Source organism: Carassius gibelio, chromosome A11 (genome assembly GCF_023724105.1).
Source record: "Carassius gibelio isolate Cgi1373 ecotype wild population from Czech Republic chromosome A11, carGib1.2-hapl.c, whole genome shotgun sequence".
NCBI lineage: Eukaryota > Metazoa > Chordata > Actinopteri > Cypriniformes > Cyprinidae > Carassius > Carassius gibelio.
In genome coordinates, this window is record NC_068381.1 from 5718904 (window position 1) to 5745504 (window position 26601).

Below are 26601 nucleotides of genomic sequence, written 5' to 3' on the forward strand. Positions count from 1 at the left end.
TGAAGACACGAATTTATGAAACGATTTATTAAGCAAGTGTTACAAGTAAACTTACAGTGAATATAAAATAAATGTTCATGTTCTCTAATTGTTATTAACAGGGTTAGACAGATATATAATTACCCATTTATCCCATAATAATAATTCTAATTCTAATAAATAAATAAATAAATCCTCATTTACAAAAGCTCAATTGCATTTAGCTGGAATTTTAAATTTATTTTCAATTATAATAAAAAGTAAGAAAAAAATAAAGATCTCTGTTGCACATACATGCATACAAAAAGTTGAATTATGTGTACTTTTGATTTTGATTAAGTTTTATTTACACAAATGTAGATTTCTTAAGGCTGTTCTAAATTTTGTGGCAAATGATTTGGGAAAATGTATTACAATCTTTAGAGCAGCTGGGGAAAAATGCCTTTAAACTTTCTAAATTATTTGGAAAATATTGATTAACCCTTTTAATTTAATTTAATTTAATTTAATTTTATTTATGATTTGCTATTTACTTTGCTGAAATGTATATGGGTATGGAAAAAAATAATAATGATAAAACTTAAATTCTATACAAATTCTGTGTTTATGTTTAACAATGATAATACCTGTTTGTAATTTAAAGATGTTTTATAAAGGTTAAAAGACATACATGCGTGAATGCACTGAAGTAAACATTGGATAGAAACGCAGAAATATGGGAATAGATGGAAAACTGTGATGATTAATAATTAAGTTATTTAGAATGCAGCTCAAACAGATAGTAGCTACTAGATTTGGTCGACATATGGCACAATATGTTGCCAATGTGTTGAAGACTTCTTTTTATTAAGGATTCAATAGGGTAGGAACCTAAGCAAAACAGGACTAAATTCAACACATGCATTGATGGGGAAGCATTAAAATGGTATGTGTGATGAATGTGATGTTTTTGAAACAGGACTACACCGAAGGATTTAGTGTTTGAGGATGAGGATCATGATGCTTCTGCCCATCTTTTTCTTTGGTTTATTTTATTTTGTTATTATTTATATTTTTTCCCTCTGTAATATCAATACAGATTTAACACCCATATGTCCAATATATACAGTAGGTGGCGGTAATATTCCTAAGGCGTGAACGGCCATTAAACAGAAAGAAGAAGAAGAAGAAGAAGAAGAAGGAACCTAAACTGAACCGAATTGTTTTTGTCGGGCGATTATGTATGAACACTTCCTGTACTGTTGAAACTAGCAAACTCACCCTCCACTGCAGAAGGTAAGTAATTCATAAAAAATACTTATTATGTTGTGCCCTACTGCAGTAAACCACAGCTCAGCAGACAAAGGCATTTAAAACAACAGAGTATTTTGTGCAAAGTTATTTTAACGGCCCTTGTGTTGTTTATTTAGTAGTAAAGCGTTTAGCTGACTTGAGATGCTCATGTGTATGTGCTGCGCTCACATGGCTTTTGGCAAAATAAAGCACAAATTATAAATAAACTTTATGGGAAGCTGCTTATTGAGGCCTTTGAGCGATTATAAAGTGCATATATGACATTAAAAACGTTGGAAGCGTTACTGAAGAGTTAATCTAAGAATGATTTGAGTTGAAGTAAAACATGCCTTGTCATTGAGTGACGGATGGTTTGACCAATCAAATAGGGAAATCACTCTTAGCCCCCCCTTTATCTCAAAATCGTCCAATCAGTCTAAGGGATGGCGGGGTTTGATTGGTTGTGTACTCAAGTGCTAAGATCGCGCCGCTTGCATATAGCAAGCTGCCGTTTTTTGTGTGATAACTAGCTACATTTATAGTTAGATAATTTAACGTTAAGTCTATTCTTGTTGATTTTTATAGATTTGCATTTCAAAATGTTCCTGACAAGATCAGAATATGACAGGTAAGATGAAGAATGACCTTTATCTATGCTGTACGTTTTCTATGCTGTGAATGTCTTTCAATCATTTGTGTTGACAGTGCTCATATATTTTTAGGATATTTACACATTAAATTAAGATTAAAGCATGTAATGTTACTCTCTTGTCTTAACTTTCACTTTCAGTTTTGTTTTGCCGATATAATAACGGCAGTAACTCTGCAATTACAGTGTGTACCAGTATATTAATAATACAGATTTGAATACACTTACTGTATCTATTTAATTATTTTTTCAATCCTCAGAGGAGTGAACACTTTCTCACCAGAGGGAAGACTTTTTCAAGTAGAATATGCTATTGAAGCCATCAAGGTAGACCTTTTCTGTAATAACATGTTAAGTTTCAATAAAACGAACTACCAGAAAGTTTATAATAGCTGGTTGTCTGAGGTTGCGAGAAGTGAATGTTGGGGCTGATTTTCTTTTCTTTGCTTTGCGGCTCTTTCCAGTTGGGGTCCACAGCGATCGGCATTCAGACATCGGAGGGAGTGTGTCTCGCTGTGGAGAAGAGAATAACCTCTCCTCTGATGGAGCCCAGCAGCATTGAAAAGATTGTAGAGATTGACTCTCACATTGGTAAGACAAATGCTTAGCATATATGTGGAAAAGTGTAATAAAGCTAGCAATTGTTTTTAAAATTGTAAATAAGGCTAGTAAATTTTTTTAAGTGTAAATAAATGCCCTATGTTTCAAAATTTTGGGGTTCGTTATTTTATCACTTCTTCTTATGAGGTGGTGAAAGTTAGAATTGAAGTTTGCCCCACTATAGCAATCTTTGGTGTACCGAAGGTTTGGTGTCACTTAAATTCTTTCTAACAATTTGATATTTTATCTTTTATTTCCTTATTAGCTAGGCACTGTATTTTGCGCCATTTGAAATCTAATAAGCCTCCAATTATCTCCCAATGGCTATTGGATACAGTGTTTTTGTGTAAAAATTTGTTTTCTTGTTTTGATGTTTGTTCTAATAAAAAGTTTCATCATAAAGTTTAAACAAGTGTAGTAAAGCTGAATGGTCCTGTTATTTTCTCAATACAGGCTGTGCCATGAGTGGCTTAATAGCTGATGCAAAAACTCTTATTGACAAAGCAAGAGTGGAAACACAGGTCAGTGACTGTTTCTTAAATGATATCGTCACTGCTATGATTATTCAGTGGGTCTCATTTATAATTCAGAATCTTACACCAAATGCCATATATTTGTTTACAAGTTTTCTTGTGTTTCTGCAGAACCATTGGTTTACCTACAATGAGACCATGACGGTGGAGAGCGTAACGCAGGCTGTGTCGAACCTCGCTCTGCAGTTCGGAGAGGAGGACGCTGACCCTGGCGCTATGGTATGACCGTCTGGCTTATATTTTATTGCAGTGGTTTTCAGTTCATTCCAGGAAAACGGTGTCTGGTTGTAGATTGATTACAAATATCCACATTTTTCTTTAGAGCCGTCCTTTTGGTGTCGCTCTGCTTTTCGGAGGTGTGGATGAGAAAGGACCTCAGCTGTAAGTGCACTCTTTTTTTATCTAAATAGATATTTAAGCTTTGCTTAATCATTTTGCTGTTTTAAATTATTTTTAATGTTTTCCCTGTTTAATGATGTACATTCCAAAACATTATGGATGCACTATTAATTTATATAAAATATTACCTATTTCCAAGGCTGTGATTTAATTATGTATGATATAATAATAATAGTATATAATAATGATACTATTATTATGGTTATTGATATATAATCACATTATATTTTTTTTATCAAATTATGCAGCTGTTCTTTTTAAATTGCATTTTGAATAGCAATCACATTTTTTTATATTAGTAAAACCACACTTGGAACCCCCCCCCCCCCCCACCCTTTAAATTACGTAGATCTACAAGAAATCAATATCAAAAACATGTATTTATTAGGTACATCTACAGACTTGTTTGGTTTGTAAAGTATGTAAATCACACCAGTCCTCTTTTAACAGATACCACATGGATCCTTCAGGCACTTTTGTCCAGTGTGATGCCAGGGCGATCGGCTCAGCATCTGAAGGAGCTCAGAGCTCTTTGCAGGAGGTTTACCACAAGGTGCATTTCTCAACTCGTTCGGCTTCATCTCCATTTACTCATTAAGGTTTTATGGTAAAGATCACGATGAAAGAGTAGTTCAATGGCTCAGGTTTGATACTTAAGTTAATTGGGCGCATCAGGATCCCTTGAGCCAACACAAACTTCCCTAGTCATCCATACAACATGAAAAAAAAATTCACCCTCAGGTCATCCAGATGTTGATAAGTTTTTCTTCATTGAAACAAATTTGGAGACTTTATCATTTGCTCACTAATGAATCCTCTGCAGTGAATGGGTGCCGTCAGAATGAACGTTCAAATGGTTGATAAAAACATCACAATAATCAACACGACTCCAGTTCTTCAGTTAATGTATTGTGAAGTGAAATGTTGCATGTTTGTCATTAAGCTGTTTTTAATTGCAAATCATTGCGTTCAGCTAAAGTGTGAGTGTCCTATTCATAAAACTGCTTTCTCCAGTTAAAAAAAAAAGACTTCAAATCAAAAGAGAGATTTTGACTCGTACATTTACCAAAGGTGGCAGACATGCAGCTTTTCACTTCACATGATATTAATTGATGGACTGGAGTGGTGTGGATTACTTGTGGATCACTGTGATGTTTTTATCAGCTGTTTGGGTGCTCATTCTGACGGCACCCATTCACTGCAGAGGATCCACTGGTGAACAAAAGTGTAATACTAAATTTCTCCAATCTGTTCAAACAAAGAAACCGATTTATTGACATTTTTTTTTTAGCAAATTTTCATTATTATACACACGTCCATGTGTCTATAGCACAAGTCGAAGCGATAACTGAGCCATCTGATCCATAAAGCCACAGTCAGGTTATTTCAGGAGAGTATTCTCACAGAGGAAAGTGTTTCTCCTGAGAGAATGCTACAGTGGCAAATTGAGCCACGTGCTTAGGAAATAAGAGTCCCTTTCAAAATCTACCCCTCCCATCTTCCAATTCCAGTATGTCATGCCTCTACTTGTGTAACTTTAGTCACCAGATTCACCCATGTGATCCTGCAATCTAATAAACAGCAGCTAGCATCCAAAAGACTTCCCCATAAATCTAATTGCTTCCAAAAAAGTCCCAACCAAATGTTCATAAAATATATTTATCTTTTTCAGTCCATGACGTTAAAGGAGGCCATCAAGTCTTCTCTCACTATCCTGAAACAAGTGATGGAGGAGAAACTCAATGCCACTAACATTGAGGTAATACACAAAGGTCATGTGAAATATAATTCAGTTTAAAAGTATCTGAAGGTTCTGACTGTTTCCTTCTCTCTGCCTGCAGCTTGCCACAGTAGAGCCCAACAAGACCTTTCACATGTACACAAAAGAAGAGCTTGAGGATGTCATCAAGGATATCTAGAGCTGAACGGAGCTCTGCAAAGCCTGACTGATCTTCAATATGAAAAATCCAGTGTAATTTTGTGTGAATCACCACACAACAATTGCATATATAATACTCTGGCTGCATCCTACGGTTTGCCTGTTCAGACAGGAATTGTCTTTATACTTTTTTTTTTTCCTCTGTCAGTACCAACATTTCTATAGTTCTGTACAAACACAGAACAGCAGATCTTGTAGTTGAATTACATGGGGTGTTCTTTTGTTATGAATCGCTGCGTTAATAAACTGTTGAAAAAAGTGTTTGTTTGTTTTTTTACAAGTAGTTTGTAGGCTAATAAAAAGGATACAGAAATAAATTTCAAGTATGCTTTTATAGTTCATCATGTGATGTAAATCTTTCGTATAAGTACAGCAAATTAATTGCATGCACATTTTTTTTTTTACAAATTATTGAACATGGTCAGCTTCACAAATGTGTTTATTTAATTCATAGATCAGAAATCTGTCTTATTGATTGGCACCATAATGTTTCATGTGTAGAAGAAACAACAAAGTTTAATATACAATAATGTTTTATGCATTAAATGTATTTAATATAAGAAACAATATTATATACAATGCCATTCAATTAAATGTGATACACATTAATATAAAATGTTTTTGGTGTGATGGCTATGATGTAATAATTATATAAACTTTAACAAAAAATGCAATAATTTAATTCTGATCGTTAAAAAAAACTTTTCACAGCAGTACAAGACAATGTCAAAAAAAAAAAATCAAACACATGGTAGTTTTGTTGTCATTAAATCGGAATGAAGAAATTTGTAAGATAGGTTGGTCAGCAAAATGCGTTGTTTGGTGGTTTGCTTGCCTATTAATATTTATAAAGCAGTCCTTCGCCATTGGTAAATTGCAGAGTACTGTCGCTATTATTTAAGTAATATTAATGATTAAGCCTTTTCCATTGGAATGCGGACGCGCATCGTCACTCTCAGTTAATTAATATTTATAAGTGAGCCCACCGCCATTGAAAGAGTTACCAGGCAACGTCAGCGTGTCTAAATTAATATTCATGAAGTGGGCGTGTCGAAAGGACGTTCCACCCATTTTAATCTTGAACAATCCCCGAGTTTAGCAGTGCGAGCAGCGGCTGCTCTACAGACATGCGTCAGAGTGTAAACAATGCACGTTCTGTTATGCTACCAATAAACCTGCTATTTATGGATATTTAGACAGAAGAATTGTTTGCACATAAAACGAAAACCATGAGCACCGTGTTCTGCTGTGTTTTGGTTGTATTATGCTCAGTTGCTCTGTGCATGGACTTTGAAGAGAGACCCAGCATCTCCAGGAGGAGTGAGCAAACCGTGTTTCTAAAGAGTCACAAAACACGAAATCTGCTCAGTTTGAGAGATTCACAGCAGCCGGACCACGTCAAGATGAAAAGGAGTGAAGAATCCGCACAAAATCAATGCAAATCACTGCACGACTATGATCCCACGTTAAAAAACAACACTCATACGGTAGGTCAGATTAGCTATTACTCATTATACTTATGTAATATAATATAAAACTTAAATTTTGTTGTGAAAATTATTATTTCAAATTTACATTATGGTTTTGTGGAATATATTCTTATTTTTGGCTAGTTAACATTTAAGAATATTGAGCTTAAGTCTGTTTAGTTTAGTATTTAATTAGTATCCCTTTTTTTACTTTTCATTTAGAATGATTTTTTTCTCTTCTTTGAAAGCTCTTGCTAAATTTCTAGGAACCATAAATCACAAAAGTGAGATCATACTACTGGCCTCTGGTCTGAGATGACCTAATAATGTACCTACATCACCTTTCTCAGCAAGCAAATGCTATTTTTCAAGTATTTTGGGGAACAAAAAAAAAAAAACACCCATTAAGATATTTGTGAAGTTTTCCAGATGGTCATATCATAAAAACAAAATCGGCATGCATCGCCTTATCATTCAGTGTTCCAGAGTTTTTCTGTTTGATGTTCCTTTAAGACATTCCACAGATTTCATCTTTATGCCAAGAGAACAAATGCATTTATCCTCTTGATATGCCTGTAATGTCTCTGTGATCAGTTTCTCTGTACGGACGCTACATTGTCAGGTGATTTTGCTTAACCGGATCCAGTCAGGGCTCATTCATTACAGTGTCCAGTGACTGATTACTAACCCTTAAGTCAGTGAACATGCTGCGTCTCTATATATGTCACTTATCTAACCCTCTCTCTCTCACATCAATTACATTTTACCAGCAGTTGCTGTGACCCCTCTCTGGGCATACAGTATCGGTAAACGATAGGCTAGGCTAAGCTATATATATGCCAATCTATATCTTTCATATCAGTCCTGTTCTATGAAAGCATCCTCTGTTTATCCAGATTCCGAGTACATTGACTCTGTTTTCAGGGAAAGCAATCGGTCATGATTTTAGTCTAAGTGCTGATAGAGAAGGACTGTTGTTGTTGTTAAGAAAGCACACAGAGCCAGTTCTTTTATGGCCAGTGTTTTTGGCTCTCGTCCTTTCACATTCCGTCCAGCATAAATGAATGTTGAAGTGAAATGTTTCGTCTAAGAAAGGAATGTTTCTGAAACGGGGAAAGGCTTGGGGCATGACAACAGTGAAGTGGGAAAAGAATTTGAAGGCAACTTCTCAAAAACATCTCCTTGGTGAGGTCTTTAAACACCTGTTTGGATAGTCTTGAACATTAACTTGCATGTCGTTTATTCCGTACAGTTCCTGCCAACTGTAAAAGTTCCTGTGGTTAGAGCCTACTTTGATGTAAAACCTTTATTTTGACCCTTAAACTATTTAAGGCTACTCTTGAAGTGGAGATTTCATGTTCACTGAAACCTCTCAAAAGTGCTATTCGAACAAAATATAATTTGTAAAACTATACTTTTGAAGCCCATCATTTTTTTAAAAATTCATTTTATGACCGAACACGAAATTAAAGTTTTCCTTTCATCAGAAATGTTTATAAAATGCTAATCTAGCGTAATTTGTGGTCACTGTGAAATGCATCCACACATGCATCTAAAGGCATTATTAAGATGCATACAGTGACAAGTTTGAAGCATAATGTTCCAGATCTGTTTCAGTCCAAAATGTGCAAACGAACCAACCACAGTGTTGTGCAAGATTCTGTGGTCAGTCGGCGTAAAATCTGGCTGCCGAGCGTCTTCTGCCTGATGGAATTTATCATCTGCCGGAGCTATTAGAAATTTTACAAGCTCGCAGTGAAGTCTTTTTAACGAGTCCCTGCCCTGTAGATTCTTCAAATGAAGTCTGTGTGAGCTTATAGCGGAAAGCATATTTGAACAGCTTTGTGGATGAAGTGTTTGAATGATGTGAGATGCTCTTTTGGAGGCTGGAAGACTTTTTGAGACTCCGCTCTGGATGCTTAAAATCTGAATTTTGGCTGTGGGGAGTCATTTATGCGAGTCCAAACGAAAAGACAAACATGGCTCCATCTAATGAACTGCTGTCCTGGGGAGAATGTGAAGAGGAAACTTTTTCTGTCCTCTCCGAAATGCTCAGTGTTGGTGAGATGCCAGGAAAGCAGCCCAAATGATGTTCTTCATGGTTTTAACGTGTCCGCTGGAGAGGAATTGTGGAGCTAAGACCATAGATGGAAAGAAGTAGAAGTGTATACTGTAATTTTCTATAAATTTCTGCCATTGAGCAGTATATTTCAGATATTTATCTTGGAAAAGCCTGTCTGCCATGTGATTGTTCTGGAGGATTTCGAGGGCCCCATGGCTCCACACTCAGTTTAATATTATTTGTCTCTCTCCCTGCAGGATGTTTTTCTCATACATACCACCACACATGCAAATACTTTAAAGTGTGCAGTACATACAGTGAAGACCAACATTTGAGAACAATCTATAAATTCTTGATTTTTTTCGGAAAAAGTATTTTTTTTTTAAAGGAATATCAGCTGTGGGTGTACCACTGTCATACTATCTTGTTTGTACCGTTTGTACAAAGTACCTTATTTTTCGGACTATAAGTCACACCTGAGTATTAAGCGCTTTTTCAGTGTAGGCTACATGAGTATTGAGCAGCATAGAGCGCCCTCTCACGGCTGTAGACGGTAATGTTTTCTCTTGGTTCATTTCTCTCGGTTCATGTCAAATTAACTTTTATAAATAAGTCGCACCTGACTATAAGTCGCAGGACCAGACAAACTTTGAAAAAATGTGCGACTTATAGTCCGGAAAATACGGTAACCAAGGCATTTCAACAAAAACCTTTGTTTTGTCAAAAACACAGTGATCAAACTTTAGTGAGTTCTTCTCTCTCCACACAAAATGCTCCCCAGCAAAGGTAAAACTAATTAAATTAAATTAAATTAAATGTATGTATGCATTGAGCAGACTCTTTTATCCAAAACGTCTTACAGTGCATTCAGGCTAACATTTTTTACCTAACATGTGTTCCCTGGGAATCGAACCCACAACCCTGCGCTGCTAACGTAATGCTCTACCAATTGAGCCACAGGAACACTTTAAATAGAATTTATATATGAATATGCTAATTATATACACTAAGTGTATTCTCAAGAGTCACAGAGTTTGTTTAGGGGCTATCTTTGAGTCATGTGTTGTTCTTTTTTGGTCTTCTTTGAAGTGAAGAAACGTTGTATGCTCTCTGTGTCTTCTCATCACCCTTTATTCCTCCTTTTGTGAAGACTTGTTGGCGTGGTGCAAGCCGTTCTTGGCCAGCATGATTTATTGGCCAGGAGAGGAATGTCAGCATGTTTCTTTCCTTTTGGTTTAAATATGGCAAGGAATGAAGAGGCAACCACTGTAACCATTTTTCAAAGACACAGTATTAGGAAGGAACACGGGCCCTGGAGTTTGTGCAGGTGTTATAGACGATATATATCATTCAGGGGGGGTTTGAGGTGGGCTGCATTAGAAGGACATTGGCTGTGTTAGTAACATGGAAACTTTTGTTCACACTTTGGATTGTAAGAGTGCAAATTTCCATTGGACCTGGACGCTAGTGAGTTTCAAAAAAATGCTGTGGTTCTTTTGCTTCCATGGATCAAGTACAGCTGCTTTTTATGAAAGAAAAAAAAAGTGTAAAAATTGTAAGACGATGTCATCACTGAGCAGAAGAGAGAAATGGAGTATTCTGTGACATCGTCATTGATCCCCATGAGCTTGGGTGGAATTGCAGAAATGCAGAGAGGCTGTGATCTGTAGAAAGGAGTAAGGTGGAGGCTTCCTTAGACAAACATGTCAGTATTGACTGTAAAATAGTAGCTGAGATACTCAAATAGATGGGAATGTGAAGATTGGGTGTTGACTCCCAAATCAGAAATATTTTCTTTACTTATTCCAGTTTTGTGCATGGTTTTTGTTCCAAAACGCAGTCAGCTCATATGCAGCATTTTAAGACATTATTAATGACTGCACTCAGTTGCGGCTCTGAGCATGCTTGATTTTCGACGTTTCCTAATAGTTTTATCTATTTTTCATCTTATTGGACCTGTCATGTTTGATGTAAGATTTAATAAAAAAAATGTTTGCTTTATTTTATTTTATGTTAACTGTTCTATTTCATTTTTTTGCGATACATTTATTTTATTTTGAATCCAGGTTATTATTTCCAACAGGTTTTACCAGTCCTGTTTGACATTTCATAAGTTTTTTATTTTATTTTATATTTTGTTTTATTTTGTATTGTACAACACTTCGCAATACAGTTTTCTAAACAAATTGTCTTTATTGTAATAATTATTATTATTTTTTAAATAATTGCCTTATTCTCATTATTCTAAAATTCATATTCATCCCATTTTATCAAAAAAGCTTTTTTAATTAATTTTAAATGCTTAATGTTTAGCATATTATATTCCTCCATAAAAAAAACACACCCAGGAATGTGTGTCTCCATTCAAAACATAATGATCTGCCTACATAGGATCCTTTTTTAAGAAATGATAGGAACATTTCTGACATGAAGTCTGTTCTAAATGGCAACAACATTACTTTTAACCAAATTTGATGAAATTCTTTGCAAAATAAAGAAATAATCCCAGTCTGGTGTATTTTACCCACATGTAAATGCTTTGTGTCATGTCATTAGTTTAGCAACATAATCTCATGAAATCAATTTAATCGTCTTCTGTGCATTTCCCATAACATAACAGGAATAGCTGTCTATGTAAAGCGTCCACTTTTCTATATCAAAGGCAAATGCACTAGCTTTTGGAACAGAGCCTGTGAATGTGTGTTTGGGCTCTCTTTATTCTTTTCCCTCATTTGCTCTCCCACAATCTCTTGTACATCAGTTACTCTCTTGTGCTCAGTGTGTGAGGCGGATGAAAATGTGGGGCACTCGCTCTGTTCCTCACACACAAATACACACACCATCTGGGGCTCGCATTCCAGTGAATGGAACTGAAAGGGAGGTTGCACACTCGACTGACAGTGGGCCTGTCCTTTTAAATGTGCCTTTACACACAAACAAACACACATTCCCAGCAGTGTGGGGCGGCTGACAGCGGCACAGCCATCTGTCGGATCAGCGGTGGTTTCTGTGTGCATGTCGCTACATGGTTCCACTCCCCCGTGGGAAGATAAAGCACTCGTGTTTTTCTTCCTAGAATGACCAGTTTTTTTCTGATTAAGCACTGGAAATGTGTTTGCATAGTTGCCTGAATGACATTGTATGTAGTGTTTTCTTATGTAGCTTATTCATGATCAGTTTAAGGGTGGTTTAATGTCTCAGTTATTCATATAGAAACATGAGATTAAATGGAGAAGTGTCCTGCTTTTCTGATTTTTCTCCTGATGAAAAGACACTACGACTCACGTGTATCTCGTTTAGTATTTTAAAAGAAATCTCAAGAATGTCTCAACAGATTCCTTAGACTAAATTCTTCCAAGATCAAATTTTCTGAGCAGAGTCTGCATGAATTATGTCTTTTATCGTATGTCAATAATTGTCTAAATTGTCTTATTTTGTCTCCAAAGGATTGGAAAGATTTTTACATTTGCATATAAAATGTGCATATAAAAAGCTGTTTGTTGTTACTTAATACAGAAACAAGACTTAAATCATGTTTATTTCTCATGTTAGCTTTGTTAGTTGTATTTGTGTGACTGCTTTCTGTTCTGTACTGGATGTTTCTTATTTTTAGCTATGAAAAGCTGTGGTTTGGAGCTCTGATTATTATTATTTTCTCTTGTTTTATATTTTTAGTCTGAATCCAGCCTGCAGTCTCATCCCTGTGGACTACAGTAAAACAGCCTGTGGGGTTTAGTTTCACCACAGAAGCGTTCTGAAAACAAACCTGCATTAGGACTGGGAGAACAATATTATGATAAAATATAAGAGATTTTAGAGCCCAAATGTGGCGGTGCTAATGAAAACGGGCCGTTTTGTTTTAGTTTGAATTTATTTTGATTTATTTATGATTTATTGATTTAGTTCATAAATTCACGTCGGCAGTGTCGGGATTATTATGATCATCCATCTCTAGAATTTTAACTATTATGTTTATTTGCAATCATACAATCTTTATTATTTCTCTACATCTCTTTTTTTAGTATAACTTCAATGACCTGAGTGGCTCCGTGTCTCTGGCCTGGGTTGGAGACGGCACAGGGGTGAGTACTTATTATCTAACATAATATTTATTATGTATATATAAATACAAACACATGCATTTATATATAAAAAAGTTTATATATTAAATCTATTTATATATAATATAAAATATAAATAAATAAATAAATATATATATATATATATATATATATATATATATATATATATATATATATATATATATACAATTTCTTTCTATATACTTTTATATATATATATACTTTTATTTTGAAAGCGATTAATTGTTTGACAGCACTAATTATTATTATTAACTAATTTTACTAAGTCCCACATTTTCTCCTTAAATATACTGTTAAAAATTTGGGGTCAGTATGTTATTTATTTATTTATTTATTTATTCATCAGTGCTGCATAAAATTTATTTTAAAAAAAGATTGTTAAAAGTAAATGCTGTTTTTTTAACTGTTCTCTTCTCTGACATTACGAAATGTTCTTGACCATCAAATCAGAATATCAGAATGATTTCTGAAGGATCATGTGACACAGAAGACTGGAGTAATGATGCTGAAAATTCAGCTTTACCATCACAAGAATAAATTACATTTAAATTGTATTGCAATTTAAATGGAATAGTATTTTATGGATCTTTCCCAGTAAATACAATCCATGTTTCAAAATAATTATTTCCACATTTTTTGTATATTTGAACACAGTAAAAAAAAAAATCTTCATATACATGTTAAAGCACATAACATTTTTGTGCCCTGTTTGAAATTCCTCTAGCCTCAATTGTTCTAATTTGCTAAGTTACTTCCACTATGTTTACTAACCAGTAGGCGATCAACAAAAGTGTAATTGTAAGTTCAACCCAAGTCATTTAGCTACTAAACTGTTCTGTGGACGGACGCCCCATGATCTGACTCGCAGGAATGTGGCCCTTACAATCACACGTCAATGCGAAACAGGAACAAGTGAATTACAGCTCAAGAGCCTGAAAGACTCTTCAGAGCCTGGCTTGACAAGACCTCAAACCCTCATTCAGCACCAACAACACTGGAGGCTGAATCCATCTCTTCTAGAACTGAACTAAAGTGCAGCTGTAAAACCTGTACAAGCTGTAATTACTCCTGCAGTCCAGCCTTCACCCGACAACACTCCAATACATTTCTGTTGTCTGTGCAAACATTTTCAAAGATCGGCGTCTTCTGAGACACCTTTTCTATTTTTGAGGCGTCATAATTAGCACCCTTTCGGCAATTACTTATTGCACCTCTAATAAATATTGTTGTTTAACTTGTTTTTTTCAGGCATGAACAGAAAGGTCTTCCCAGAAATCTTTCTTTTGTAAGAAGAAACTTGAATAAAAATGTATACTATTTAATTTTTTAAAGATAATAATCCCCAAAGTCCCCTTTGTTTTAAAAAACCTTTAGTTAAAATGTTCAATGTAGAAACGATATAACTAGACAAAAATCTGTTTAGTGCAGGACGAGTCATTAATATTTTTGGTCCACTTTTCCAGAAGAGAAAGGCTGAAAGATTAATTATTTACTCTCTATTAAGTTAAGAGAAACATCATTTATTTATTCATTCATTAATGCAATCCTTTCTTTTCATCTTTTTTAAAATAGTATTTTTCTATTTTTTTTTTTCCAATTTAAAAACCTCTAGCCTAGCATACTTGTCTGCTCTGAAAGCTAACAGACATTTACTAAAAGCCATAAACATTGCTTTTGACGGGTTATTTAATACACAATTCATCAAAAAAATTTGTTGTTGTAAATTTTTATTTAAATATAATAACTTGCTCTGCATTTGAAACGACTTGCCTTTACAGCTGATAACACTGAAGCAGTGTTGACGATTGATTAATGCTTTTTCATTGATTTTCGGGGAAATGTGTCACATTATGAAAGCAGAATGGATTGCAAATACTATTTCATTTTGACTTTAAAAGAAAGAGACAGGAGTTAAATGAGAATGACTCACCGTCCAATCAGAATGGTCTCTGCAAGCAAGTGCCTGAACTTGAGTGATAGCTGGATAAAGCAAGTGTGAAGGGTGATATTGTGCCTGTGCTCAAGTCCAGGCATGTGTCCCGCAGTATCTCGGCCGAGCCAGGGTTTAAAGCTGTATGAATGCTTCACTGCACTGTGAGTTTCTGAATGACTTGGAGTCTTTCACATGCATGTGCTCTAATATTCACCGTGTCCCTCTCCTGTGCAGGTTCTGCTGGTGCTGACCACATTCCAGCTTCCTCTTTTTATCATGCGGTTTGGTCAGTCCAGACTGTACAGAAGGTAAGAAAGAGTGTCTTTTAAGACAGTGTCCAAGTTCTAGCTAGAAGGATTTATCCGTTTTTAATAAATATATTTCCACTTCCAGCTCTGTGTTTTCCCAGTGTAAATGTTGGTACACATTTGATTGGTTTTTAGCTGTATCACATGATCCATAACTCCCTCTTATCTCTTTTGGGTCAGTGAAGACTATGGAAAGACGTTCCAGGACATCACCGACCTTATTAACAAAACCTTCATACAGACCGAGTTTGGCATCGCGATTAGTCCTGATAATTCCGGGAAGGTGATTATTAACTTCTCTGCTGTAATATTAAACTGGTCTGAAAGGAGTATGACAGGTTATTTTCAATGTAATGAATGTTTCTGTTGTGATCTGTGAAATGTTGATGTTTGTACAAGCGAACAAGTTCATACAGGTGGAAAACTAGTTCCACTTCAACTCTAGTAACAAACATACACTTCCATTCATTTGTTTGAGAAATTGATACTTTTATTGAGCAAAAGTGGCAGTAAAGATATGTATAAAGATTTCTATTTCTAATAAATGCTATTCTTTAGGACTTTTTAATCATCAAAGGATCATGTAAAATATGTACAGTTTCCACAAAAATATGAAGCAGCACAAACTGTTTTCAATATTGATAATAATGCAATGATAATAATAATAAATGTTTCTTGAGCAGCAAATTAGCATATTCAAATACTTTTTGAAGAATCACGTGACACTGGAGTAATGATGCTGAAAATAAAGCTTTGATCACAGGAATAAATTACATTTTACAAATAATTTGGATTTTTGATCAAAGAAATGCAGCTTCATTCACAAAATATTAAAAAGTCTCACCAACCTTAAACTTTGAAAGTGTATTTGTTATTAATTTTTTACTTAAATACTTGTGTTTACCAAGTTCCTGCACTTCAGTACTTTTTTTTTGATTAGTTACTGAGCAGGTTTATGATCTGTCCCACAGGTGATCCTCACAGGTGATCTAACCGAGGGGAGAGTGACTAAAATCTTCCGTTCTGTTGATTTTGGCAAGAGCTTTGTGACCTCTGAGCTTCCCTTCCATCCGTTGATGCAGATCACATACAACCCCAGAGACAGCAACAAACTCCTGGTCTACAGCATCAATGTAAGACCTCTGATTAGACATTTCCTTACTGTTTTGTGCAGAAGAACATGTACTAACACAGTTTTATTATTTCTTTCAGAATGATTTATGGCTGTCTGAGGACTTCGGGGCCAATTGGAGGAAGATCCATGAGACTGTTTGTCTTGTGAAATGGTATGTCCATAAATATGCATAAATTAATCAGTCACAGTTGTCTCAGAGTTGTAGCCAGAGTTTTGACTACTGGCAAGGTCTGGGCCACATTGCAGCTAATTCTGGCCAACTTTGACCATCTGATTGCCCTGTTTGCTTTTTATGCAACAGCTAAATATAAAATTTGATATAACTCTGTATGCAAACAAGATATGCTTATAATTAGCTTGCTTAGCTGCTACTAAGAAAGTTTTTAACATATCTCCAAGATTTATTGTAATAAACCTTGCAGCCTGGTTACTTGTAAATATGATTTCCCTCCAACTTTAAGAAAAACCATGCATTGTTTTTGACTGCTGAAAATTGGAGCATGCATCTTTGAAAAAGTCCTTAATGTTTTTATGTGCAATATACAAGAAAGTTTTTATTTATTTATTTTTCTTTCTTTATTGTGGTTGATCACTTTGTGTCCAAGTGCTTTTTGACATAAATATTTGTTGTGGATTTGAATCTCATCTCTGCCTGGAGCTCATCTAGATTTAAGTATTTTAATAACGGGTAATTTCTGTTGACTGTCAAATGAAGCATGATCTATTTCAGTTAAATTTTTATAATGTACATTAGTTTGAGGTTACAGTTCTCTCATGAAATGGCCATGAAGAGACCAATGTCATTCCAAAGCAGAATCATTTACTTTGTTCACTCAAAAACAAAATCCCTTAGGCAGAATGTCTAAGGTTTTGTTTTTCACACAGAAAACATGTGTGGCTCCAAAAAGGACAAAAAAGCACAATCAAATGCATTATAAAGCAACCCTAGCACTCATAAATATATCTTCATTACATTTGATTTCATACACTGAAGAAACTGAAGCCTTTGGTTAGGTCTGAACTGTCCCTTTTATTTGGAGTGGTGAACATTTTTCATTGTATCTGTCATTTCAGGGGAATGGATGACACCATTTTCTTAACCACAAACCCCAATGGATCCTGCAGTGAGTGGCTTTATTTTACTACATCTTTCAGGATCATTTGAGCAATATTGGAATTGATGCTGGCTGTTGCTCATTCGTCATATTTTTGAATTTCTCTCTCTTTCAGGTGACCGGGGAACACTTGAATTGAGAAAATCTTTAGACTATGGCAAAACATTCAAAACTATAGGAAGCAGGATTTATTCCTTTGGCCTGGGTGGACGCTTTGTTTTTGCCTCAGTCATGACCGACTCTGTGAGTTCTCCCATTAGCTTCGATGTAGTGTATTCTGTTTGCTGCCTACCTAGATAACATTGAAAAAAAAATGGATACTTTCTCTTGATTAAAATCATTACATATACCGTTCAAAATTCTGTTAAAAGTTTTTTTTTTTTTTTTTTTTTTTTTTTTTGAATGACGTCTCTTATGTTCACCAAAACTGCATTAATATGATCAAAAATACAGCAACTCTTACTGTTTTCTGTTTTTATATATTTTGAAATCAATTAAATGTTGTTTGTGCAGGCAGTACCGTATCTTCCGGACTATAAGTCACACTTTTTTTCATAGTTTGGCACGTCCTGCGACTTATAGTCAAGTGCGACTTATCAAAATTAATTTGACATGAACCAAGAGAAATAACTAAGAGACCTGAACCTGAAGAGAAATCATTACCGTCTATAGCCGCGAGAGGGCGCTCTATGCTGCTCAGTGCTCCTGTAGTCTACACTGAAGACACAGAGCGCCCTCTCGCAGCTGGAGACGGTAATGTTTTCTCTTGGTTCTTGGTTCTAAATAAATGCGACTTATAGTCCAGTGCAACTTATATATGTTATTTTCCTCATCATGACGTATTTTTGGACTGATGCGACTTATACTCAGGTGCGACTTATAGTCCGAAAAATATGGTATATAATCAGGCAGCTTATTAGGTGTTTGACTAGAGCTGTAGTGTGTCTTGTGAGGTTGAAATCACATGCAGATGTCAGAAACACTTATTTTCTTCTTCAGGGCTCCACACGCATGATTCATGTCTCAGTAGATCAGGGGGAGACGTGGGATATGGCTCAGCTGCCCACCGTTGGCCACGAGCAGTTCTACTCCATTCTAGCCGCAAACTACGATATGGTCTTCATGCACGTAGACGAACCTGGAGGTGAAGCAATATTAGTATTCAGATATGTATCATATTACTTAGATCTGAGGTTTGGATGAGTGTCATTTTTGTTATATTTTCATACTTTTATAGTACTTACAGCAATAGCTGTAGCTTGTGTTTAGCAAATTAGCTTTTATTTTTAATATTATGTTTAGTTTTCATTTTAATTTTAGTTTACGTTTAATATATTATATTTTTATTAGTTAGTTTTTTTTAGATTTCTAATTAGCTTTAATTGATTTAGATTCAAGTTGTAGGGCCCTATTTTAACGATCGAAGCACATGGCGCTGGTGCATTCAGGGGGTGTCAAAATCAATTTTTGCGAGTTAAACGACGGACAAACGGTCAGGGTGCATAGTCTAAACGAGTTGCCCCTGTTCTCTCAATAAGTTATTGGTGTTTTTTGGATGTAACGTGTAATAAACCAATCAGAGTGTCCTCCCATTCGCTTTAAGAGGCAGTTGCGCTTGCTCCATGGCGGATTTTATTTTTTCACGGTGGAATTGGCAAGTGCAAAGACAGAACGCGTCTCCAAAGATGAAATGGAGCTAATAGCAATGCACCAACAATGTGTCTGAACACACCTCTTTTTTTAGACCAGCACACCCATGGGTGCAAATGCATTTGCTAGTTAAACAACGCTGTGCAGGATGGGAAAATGAGAACTTCGCCAGGCTGAAACTAGCAAAAACACTTGCGCTGGGTGTATGATAGGGCCCTCTGTCTCAGTAATTTTAGTACTACTGTACAGCTTCAACTTATTTTACTTCAGTGAATTAAGGCCACATTTCAAGTTTTGCCTAATATTTGCACTTTATTTTATTTCTGCTTTATTTCGATTTTAGATTTTGGTAACAATTCAAACATGGTTTGGAATTTCTATGTTTTGAAATAAACCTTAAAAATTACAAAACATGAAAAACATGTTGTTAAAACATGAATTTTCTGTGCTGTGTATATAATATTCCTGTCCAGACAATATTAAAAATATATGATTTGTAACTTTGACATCATCAGAACAAATTTGTTTTCTGTTTTTACTCCATCAGACTCAGGTATTGGTACCATATATGTTTCGGATGACCGAGGTACAGTGTTTTCCAAGTCTCTGGAACGCCATTTGTACACCACTACAGGCGGAGACACTGACTTCACCAACATCACCTCTCTGAGGGGCGTATATATGACCAGTGTGCTCGCCGTGGGTAAGCCTGTGACCTTAATCATAACAACACATTTAGGAAGAGTTTCTATGAATCTCATATTGTGTATCTTTCTTCTCTAGATAGATCTGTTCAGACAGTGATCACATTTAATCAAGGTGGAGAGTGGCAACCACTGCAGAAACCCTGGAACGGAGTTTGTGACTCCACAACCGACTACTCCGACAAGGTGAGAGTCTCACAGAAATGACACAACTTTATTTTAGACATTGAAAACATGTAGTGTGGTGTATTAGAGCCAGTAATCAAAAGGTGTCTGGTTTGTTCCCCTTACAAAAAACAACTAGTAAGAAATCATGATTGTGTCCTTGAGCAGGAAAGATGCAAGTCATCAAAATAAATGAATAATGCCGCTATTAAACTGAACTTATTTGGAGGACTGTTGTGTGTAAACATTAAGAACAGCACACAACTTGCAAACATTTGATCTCATTGACCATAAAAGGACAAATTGACAATATACAGTATCACAGTATAACAAATGTCCAGCATTTGTTGTAACAGAGTCATTATTACTGTTCTTAGAGTAGTTAATACACTTCCTCCGAGTTAAAACCATTGGCATAACAATACCACAATAAAATGTAAACTTTCTGAAATGCTTTCAGTGTTACTTGCTTCAAAGTTTCCGCGTCTGTTGTGTTTGTTTGCATGATAAGTGTTATGATCCCAATATTCAGCACCATTTATTGGCGCCATAGAGCATTTCCCTTCGCTGTGAGCAGAACACAGCGAGACGCAGCAATTGTTATGCTCTGATTTCGGTTCAGTAAGAATCCAGGATCATGGCCTAATCCATGTCCGCGGTTCTTGCCTCAATACCCAATAAGCAGTCATGAATTTACAATTGCTTTATGCGTAACTGGGGAACAATAAGAGAAAGGAATATTATGGTACGATGGATAGATTCTGTGCAATCATGATGATTTGATGATTTGTTATGCTGTACATGATGTGTACTCATATTTCATGGATGTTGCCAGTGAGACACCTTATCCGATGTCCATCAGATCCCAGTTTCTGTGCAAACTTTAGTCTGGGTGAAAGATGCCTTTTGTTGAGGTGATGTTACCAGTGAACTTTGTATGATATTTCCACCAATGCAGCTCATCGTCAGTTGTGCACCCTTGCCTCATTGGGTGTTTCTGCCTTATATCACAAGACCTGTGACCTGATCAGACCCAGGTGTCTGTGTCACTTTGTTACATGGTCATTTGGCAGCCCACACTATGTCCATCGGCTTCATTGGCCAGTTCCCTGTCTATCCTCCACTGGACCTGTCCTCTGATCCCCAACTCTTTTAACAGTTACTGAAAAAGGCACTATCCGTGTAAATGTGTGTGATTTTCATGTTAATCTCATTTGCATCTCTGTCTTCTGCAGTGTAGTCTGCATATTCATGCCTCCTACAGCATCTCTATGAAACTGAACGTCCCCATGCAGCCCCTCTCAGAGCCCAATGCCGTGGGACTCATCCTGGCACATGGTGACTACCGCCCCCACACACTTTCTACAAGGCAAAACGATCACGATTCTAATTCAGTGTTAACCTTCAAATAACCATTTTCACCACTTTTAGCTATGTGAATAATAAAGAGAGTTTTTATTAAGAAAAATCCAATGTGTTTAGTTCCTCCAACTACAGAATGGCAGTTAAAGTTAGTTAGAATATATACTTATAGTAATAATAATTATTACATGATGTTATTATTTTAAACACTCTTTTATGGAGTTTCACAGGACTGATGCATGTCTCTTTTCCATCTGCTCTTTCATCAGGGAGTGTTGGAGGTTCAGTTTCTGTGCTTTCTCCAGACGTGTATGCGTCTGATGACGGGGGTTACACATGGTTTCAGGCACTTAAAGGTCCCCATCACTATGCCATACTAGATTCAGGAGGACTGCTGGTAGCAGTGGAACACAACCCCTCACACCCCATATCACAGATCAAGTGAGCTTCAACATCTTAACATTTCTGAATGTTTATAGGGATTTGACCTCAGACTATGACAGAAATGTTCCAAAGGTGATGAAAGGCTTTTTATTTAAAGGTCCTGTTTTTCGTGCTTTTCTGGACCTTTAAATGGTTATGTCTTGAAAATAGGTTAGAATGAAACTGATTTTGTATTAAATAAAAATGTGTGTATATATATATATATATATATATAATGCAAATAATGATTATCACATCATGATTGGTTTAATTTATAAAAATAAATATATTTAGATGTATAGTGGTTCATTATGTTTTAATTATACAATTTAATTAATAATTATTTTATATTTAATTCTTCCATTTTTGTTTATTTCTATTATTTATTGTCACTAGGTTTTCCACTGATGAAGGTCAGTGTTGGCATGTGCATAACTTCACCGATGAGCCGATGTACTTCACTGGGCTGGCATCAGAACCTGGTGCCCGGTCCATGAACGTCAGCCTGTGGGGCTACAGGGAAACCGTCCGGAATCAGTACTGGGTTTCTGTCACCGTCGACTTCAGGCAGTTACTCTCTAGAGACTGTGGGTGGTATAATATTTCGAAAAAAGCATTTTGTGAACCAATATAAAAACAGAATCTAGTTTGCTGTGCATGCATCTGTTAACATTGAGAAAATGTGTAAACATTGCCCTGAAATGACCATATACTACTGCTGCAGGTCAGGAAAATGACTACATCCAGTGGCTCGCTCACTCAAGCGATATTAGCGACCCCACTGATGGGTGCAATCTGGGATACAAGGAAAGGTTTTTACGGTTACGAAAGGACTCAGTCTGCTGGAACGGGCGGGATTACATTGTCACCAAGGAGCCCACGACATGTCCCTGCACCCTCACTGACTTTCAGTGGTACGAACACATACAGACTTATTAAATACACTCCATGAACTACTAGTATTCAAGACGTACATTCAGTCAGTGATTCTCATCATTGTCTCTCTTTCCCTGCAGTGACTTTGGGTTCTACCATGCGGAAAACAGCTCTGTTTGTGTGGAGCAGCCCGACCTTATTGGCCATTCACTGGAGTTCTGTCTGCACGGACGCAAAGAGCAGCTCCAGACCAGCGGGTAACAAATCACTCTCTATTTCCACTCCATAGAGTTGTACTGAAACATTCAGCAGGTGTAAGCGATTTTCGCATGCATTACTGAATATATAATGAACATGATTGAGTGAACTGGTTCGCATATGTAAAATTGTTGCGTATGGGTTACTGTTTTTGTCACTGAATAATTTATATGCTGTAAACAAAGTGTTAACGTTCCCCTTTCTGTGAGCACAGTTACCGGAAAATTCCTGGGGATCACTGTGAAGGAGGAATAACTCCAGAACGAAAAGAGATCGATCTGAGTAAGAAATGTGTTAGTAATTTGCTGAGGACAGAGCTACTGGTAGGTTTTTATATTATTATTATTTTTTATTATTTTTTTTTTAATATTAAAATATACAGTAAAAACAGTACAATTGTGAAATATTAATACATATAAAATAAAAATTATTTATTTTGAAATGTTATTTATTCCTGTGATGGCAAAGCTGAATTTTAATCACATGATCCTTCAGAAATTATTCTTATATACTGATTTGCTGCTCAATAAGTATTTATTATTATTATTATTATTAGCATTGTTGAACGCAGATGTGCTGCTTAATATTTTCATTGCACACTCAATAAATATATATATTTTTAATTCTTTGATGAATAACAAGTTTAAAATAACTACTCGAAAAATCTTTTGTAACAATTCGAATGTCATCACTGTCACTTTTTAACAATTTAATGCATAAAAATGAGAACCATGAAACTGAGAATTTTGTTAAGCTTGTTTGAAAAAAGCAGCATAATGATCTTTCCCACTGTGCATTTTTCAGACGGAGGAACATTCATTCAATTCTGCTCCTATAATCGCTGTGGTCATCGCTGTCCTGTTGATCAGTGCTGTCGCTGGGGTTCATTTCATCAAAAAATATGTCTGTGGAGGACGGTTTGTGCCCCATTTTCCTAAACGTCACACACAGCAGTGCTTGATCTATGTCTATTTCTAAATTTAATTCTGCTTTAAAATATTCTTTTACCATATATTAATTGCTGATTTTGTATCAGAAAAAAAATATGTTGTTGTTGTTATAATATGTTTTTTTTTTTTTTATCAGGCAGCATGTGAGCAAAGTATATTTATTTTTTTATTTCCTATGCAGCATTTACCAATTTATTTAAATATCTGTCAGATATCCGTCTCATGGCTTCTTTTTGATGTTTTGCTAGGTTCTTAGTGCACAGGTACTCAGTATTACAGCGACACGCTGAAGCTAACAGTATCGATGGTGTGGATGACCTGGACACACTGGAGGTTGGCAAGATACACTACCATGATGATTCAGATGAGGTACATAATGCATCTCACTGCTAAAGATGCAATATTTCATTTGAGCAGTGTCTTTGAATGAATCCTGTCATTGTGTTTTTGACATCCGTAGGACCTCCTAGAGTGACAGACAGATGGATCATCAAAAGACATGAGATTTAAAAGAGAGAAACCACAATGCCTGCTCTTCCCATGACCCTCTGTGTGTGTGTGTATCAGCGTTCCAGCACGCATGAGACACATTCTGCCCAATCAATTTGTTTCTGGCTACTTGGGGACACATTTTCAGCGATTCAGCCCAGCAGGATTTGACTGCAAGGACAGAAATAGAGAAAAACATGCATTTTCCCAAAAGCTTCTCCCAAAGGAGTTTTCTAATCCGCTGCTGAAGGAGTTTCAATCTTTTTTAATCATTTCATATGATGTATTTGGGATGCACAAAGGATTTGAAGCAGTTTTGTTGCCATGGATTTCAAATTTATGCGAGTTGATGCACAAAAAACAAATGGCTGAGGAGTATTATTTAACGGAGTAATACTTTGAAGGCCTCTGTAATTGGAATATAATTTATGGAAAAGAGGACACATCAGAAATGAGATTTAAAGTGTGGTTAAAACTAATGCAAATGCTTGTTTCTTTTCCAACAGTGGTTTCCTGCATCAGGTATTTAAATTCACCAAAGGATTTTCAGCTTTGTTTTCTTTGTTTTTCATATTAGGAAAACAGGTCTCCCTGAAGCCTGCTTTTGAAATCCATTGTAAAAATAGAAGTAGCGTCAGAAAATAGCCTGCTCATTATTTCAAGAGTTACTGTGTGAGCAAATCTGGATGAATATGAAGTGCTTAAAAGTAATATTTAACATTCCCTGGAGGTTTTATGTGTGAGTTTCACCATAGAGGTACACTGAGACTTGTTTGTAGGCTTCATTATACTAACATCCTGAGGATTACAGTTCAGATCTCAAGAATCTAGTTTAGCAACTCTTTAGTCATTCTTTCTGGTTCCCTGCCATTGCTGTGTGCTTAGATATACTATGCACTTGCCATATCTTCTATGCACGAATATTGATACATTCTTCTTCGTTTCCTCCTTTCCATTGTGTGGTTTTCAGTCGTCTTAAAATGCCAGACCTTACATAATGGGTTTCATTAGAGTAAATAGCAATGTGGTATTAGTCTGTGACCTTTTTGCTATGTCAGCAATAATTGTATATTCAATAACAAGACAAAACTTTTAATGTTAACTATGACATTAAGGTTTTTTTTTTTTTTTTTCAGAACAACTCATCCTTCATTAGGATATTGACAGTATTAAGTGCATCTAGTTAGCAGCCTAATCAAATATGAAAATGTATATTTTTTGGTCTGTATTGACTGTCAACTCTTAAATAAGCTAATTTGTAGTCTGTAAGCTGATTTTTTTTTTTTTTTTTTTTTATGCGAAGGTAATAAAATAGATACCTCAGGGGTTATAGAAAACAGTGGACCACACATTTCATTGATGGGTTTGCATGTTGAAAGCAGGGTCCTCAGGTTTGAGGTGGATGAACATGGCTTTTTCTGAAGTCAAAATGTAAAATGCTGTACCATTAAATGTGACTGCCAACAACAATAAAAGAATAAAGAATAAAAAACACTTCTTGAAGTACACGCTCATTGGTTTGACTTGAGTCACATGGGTTCTTGACCCTGATGGACCGAGGTGAACTGAATTCATAAAGACTTTCAGAGGTGTATTGCATCTCTGATTACAGTTCCCTATTTTGCACTGTACTTAGAAACCCACGAGGTCAATAAACAGCAGCTGGTCAATGTCGAACAGCATGGCATTTGTATTTTCAAATGTGTAAATAGAATGAGAGCTGCATGTATTTAAAGTGCAGAATAAAAATGGATAATAAACAGATATCCCTTTTTGCTCTCAGTTTATAAAACTCAGCTTAAAAACACTATTATTCATGATTTTTTATTTTATTTAATAAAACGTTATTAAAACAAACAGGTTGCTGCAATTTACAATTTATATATAGTTGTAATGGAATTCATTCATTCAATTTAGAAATGTAAAAAATTATGCAAAACTATAATCTAGTAAAGTAAATATTAAAAACATCTTGAATTCACTGAATTATTTTTATTTTATTTTGTATTAAATTTCTCATTTATTCGTTAACTTCAGTAATTATTTTTTGTATAACACACACACACACACACACAAATATATATATATATATATATATATATATATATATATATATATATATATATATATATATATATATATACTATAATGTTAACTAATCGTACTTCAGCATTTATTAATCTTAACATTTACTAATGCATTATTAAAATCAAAAGTTGTGCTTGTTA

The 26601-nt window shown here is 35.5% G+C and overlaps 2 protein-coding genes across 2 annotated transcripts; both read left to right on the top strand.

Annotated features, from left to right (window-relative positions):
• The first annotated feature begins 1130 nt into the window (after positions 1-1130).
• LOC128022138 (proteasome subunit alpha type-5) lies at positions 1131-5640 on the top strand. The gene is made up of 10 exons (XM_052609407.1): positions 1131-1254; positions 1837-1879; positions 2161-2227; positions 2365-2491; positions 2954-3021; positions 3145-3252; positions 3356-3414; positions 3883-3985; positions 5105-5191; positions 5274-5640. The coding sequence occupies exons 2-10, from the start codon at positions 1851-1853 to the stop codon at positions 5349-5351; spliced, it is 726 nt and encodes a 241-aa protein (XP_052465367.1). The 5' UTR covers positions 1131-1254; positions 1837-1850; the 3' UTR covers positions 5352-5640.
• An 825-nt stretch (positions 5641-6465) lies between these two features.
• LOC128022139 (sortilin-like) lies at positions 6466-25867 on the top strand. Its single transcript, XM_052609408.1, has 20 exons — positions 6466-6858; positions 12925-12984; positions 15173-15246; positions 15427-15529; positions 16218-16379; positions 16459-16532; positions 17456-17505; positions 17612-17739; positions 18496-18640; positions 19694-19849; positions 19930-20036; positions 21251-21353; positions 21647-21818; positions 22197-22387; positions 22525-22714; positions 22817-22933; positions 23149-23257; positions 23739-23851; positions 24133-24253; positions 24345-25867. The coding sequence occupies exons 1-20, from the start codon at positions 6601-6603 to the stop codon at positions 24357-24359; spliced, it is 2448 nt and encodes an 815-aa protein (XP_052465368.1). The 5' UTR covers positions 6466-6600; the 3' UTR covers positions 24360-25867.
• Positions 25868-26601: the final 734 nt, after the last annotated feature.

Coding starts and splice junctions, on each gene's coding strand:
- LOC128022138 (XM_052609407.1), top strand. CDS start 1,851: ATGTTCCTGACAAGATCAGAATATGACAG. Junction 2,228..2,364: donor ATGCTATTGAAGCCATCAAG/GTAGACCTTTTC, acceptor GGCTCTTTCCAG/TTGGGGTCCACAGCGATCGG. Junction 3,415..3,882: donor GATGAGAAAGGACCTCAGCT/GTAAGTGCACTC, acceptor CTCTTTTAACAG/ATACCACATGGATCCTTCAG.
- LOC128022139 (XM_052609408.1), top strand. CDS start 6,601: ATGAGCACCGTGTTCTGCTGTGTTTTGGTTGTATTATGCTCAGTTGCT. Junction 12,985..15,172: donor GGGTTGGAGACGGCACAGGG/GTGAGTACTTAT, acceptor TCTCCTGTGCAG/GTTCTGCTGGTGCTGACCAC. Junction 21,354..21,646: donor GGGACTCATCCTGGCACATG/GTGACTACCGCC, acceptor CTCTTTCATCAG/GGAGTGTTGGAGGTTCAGTT.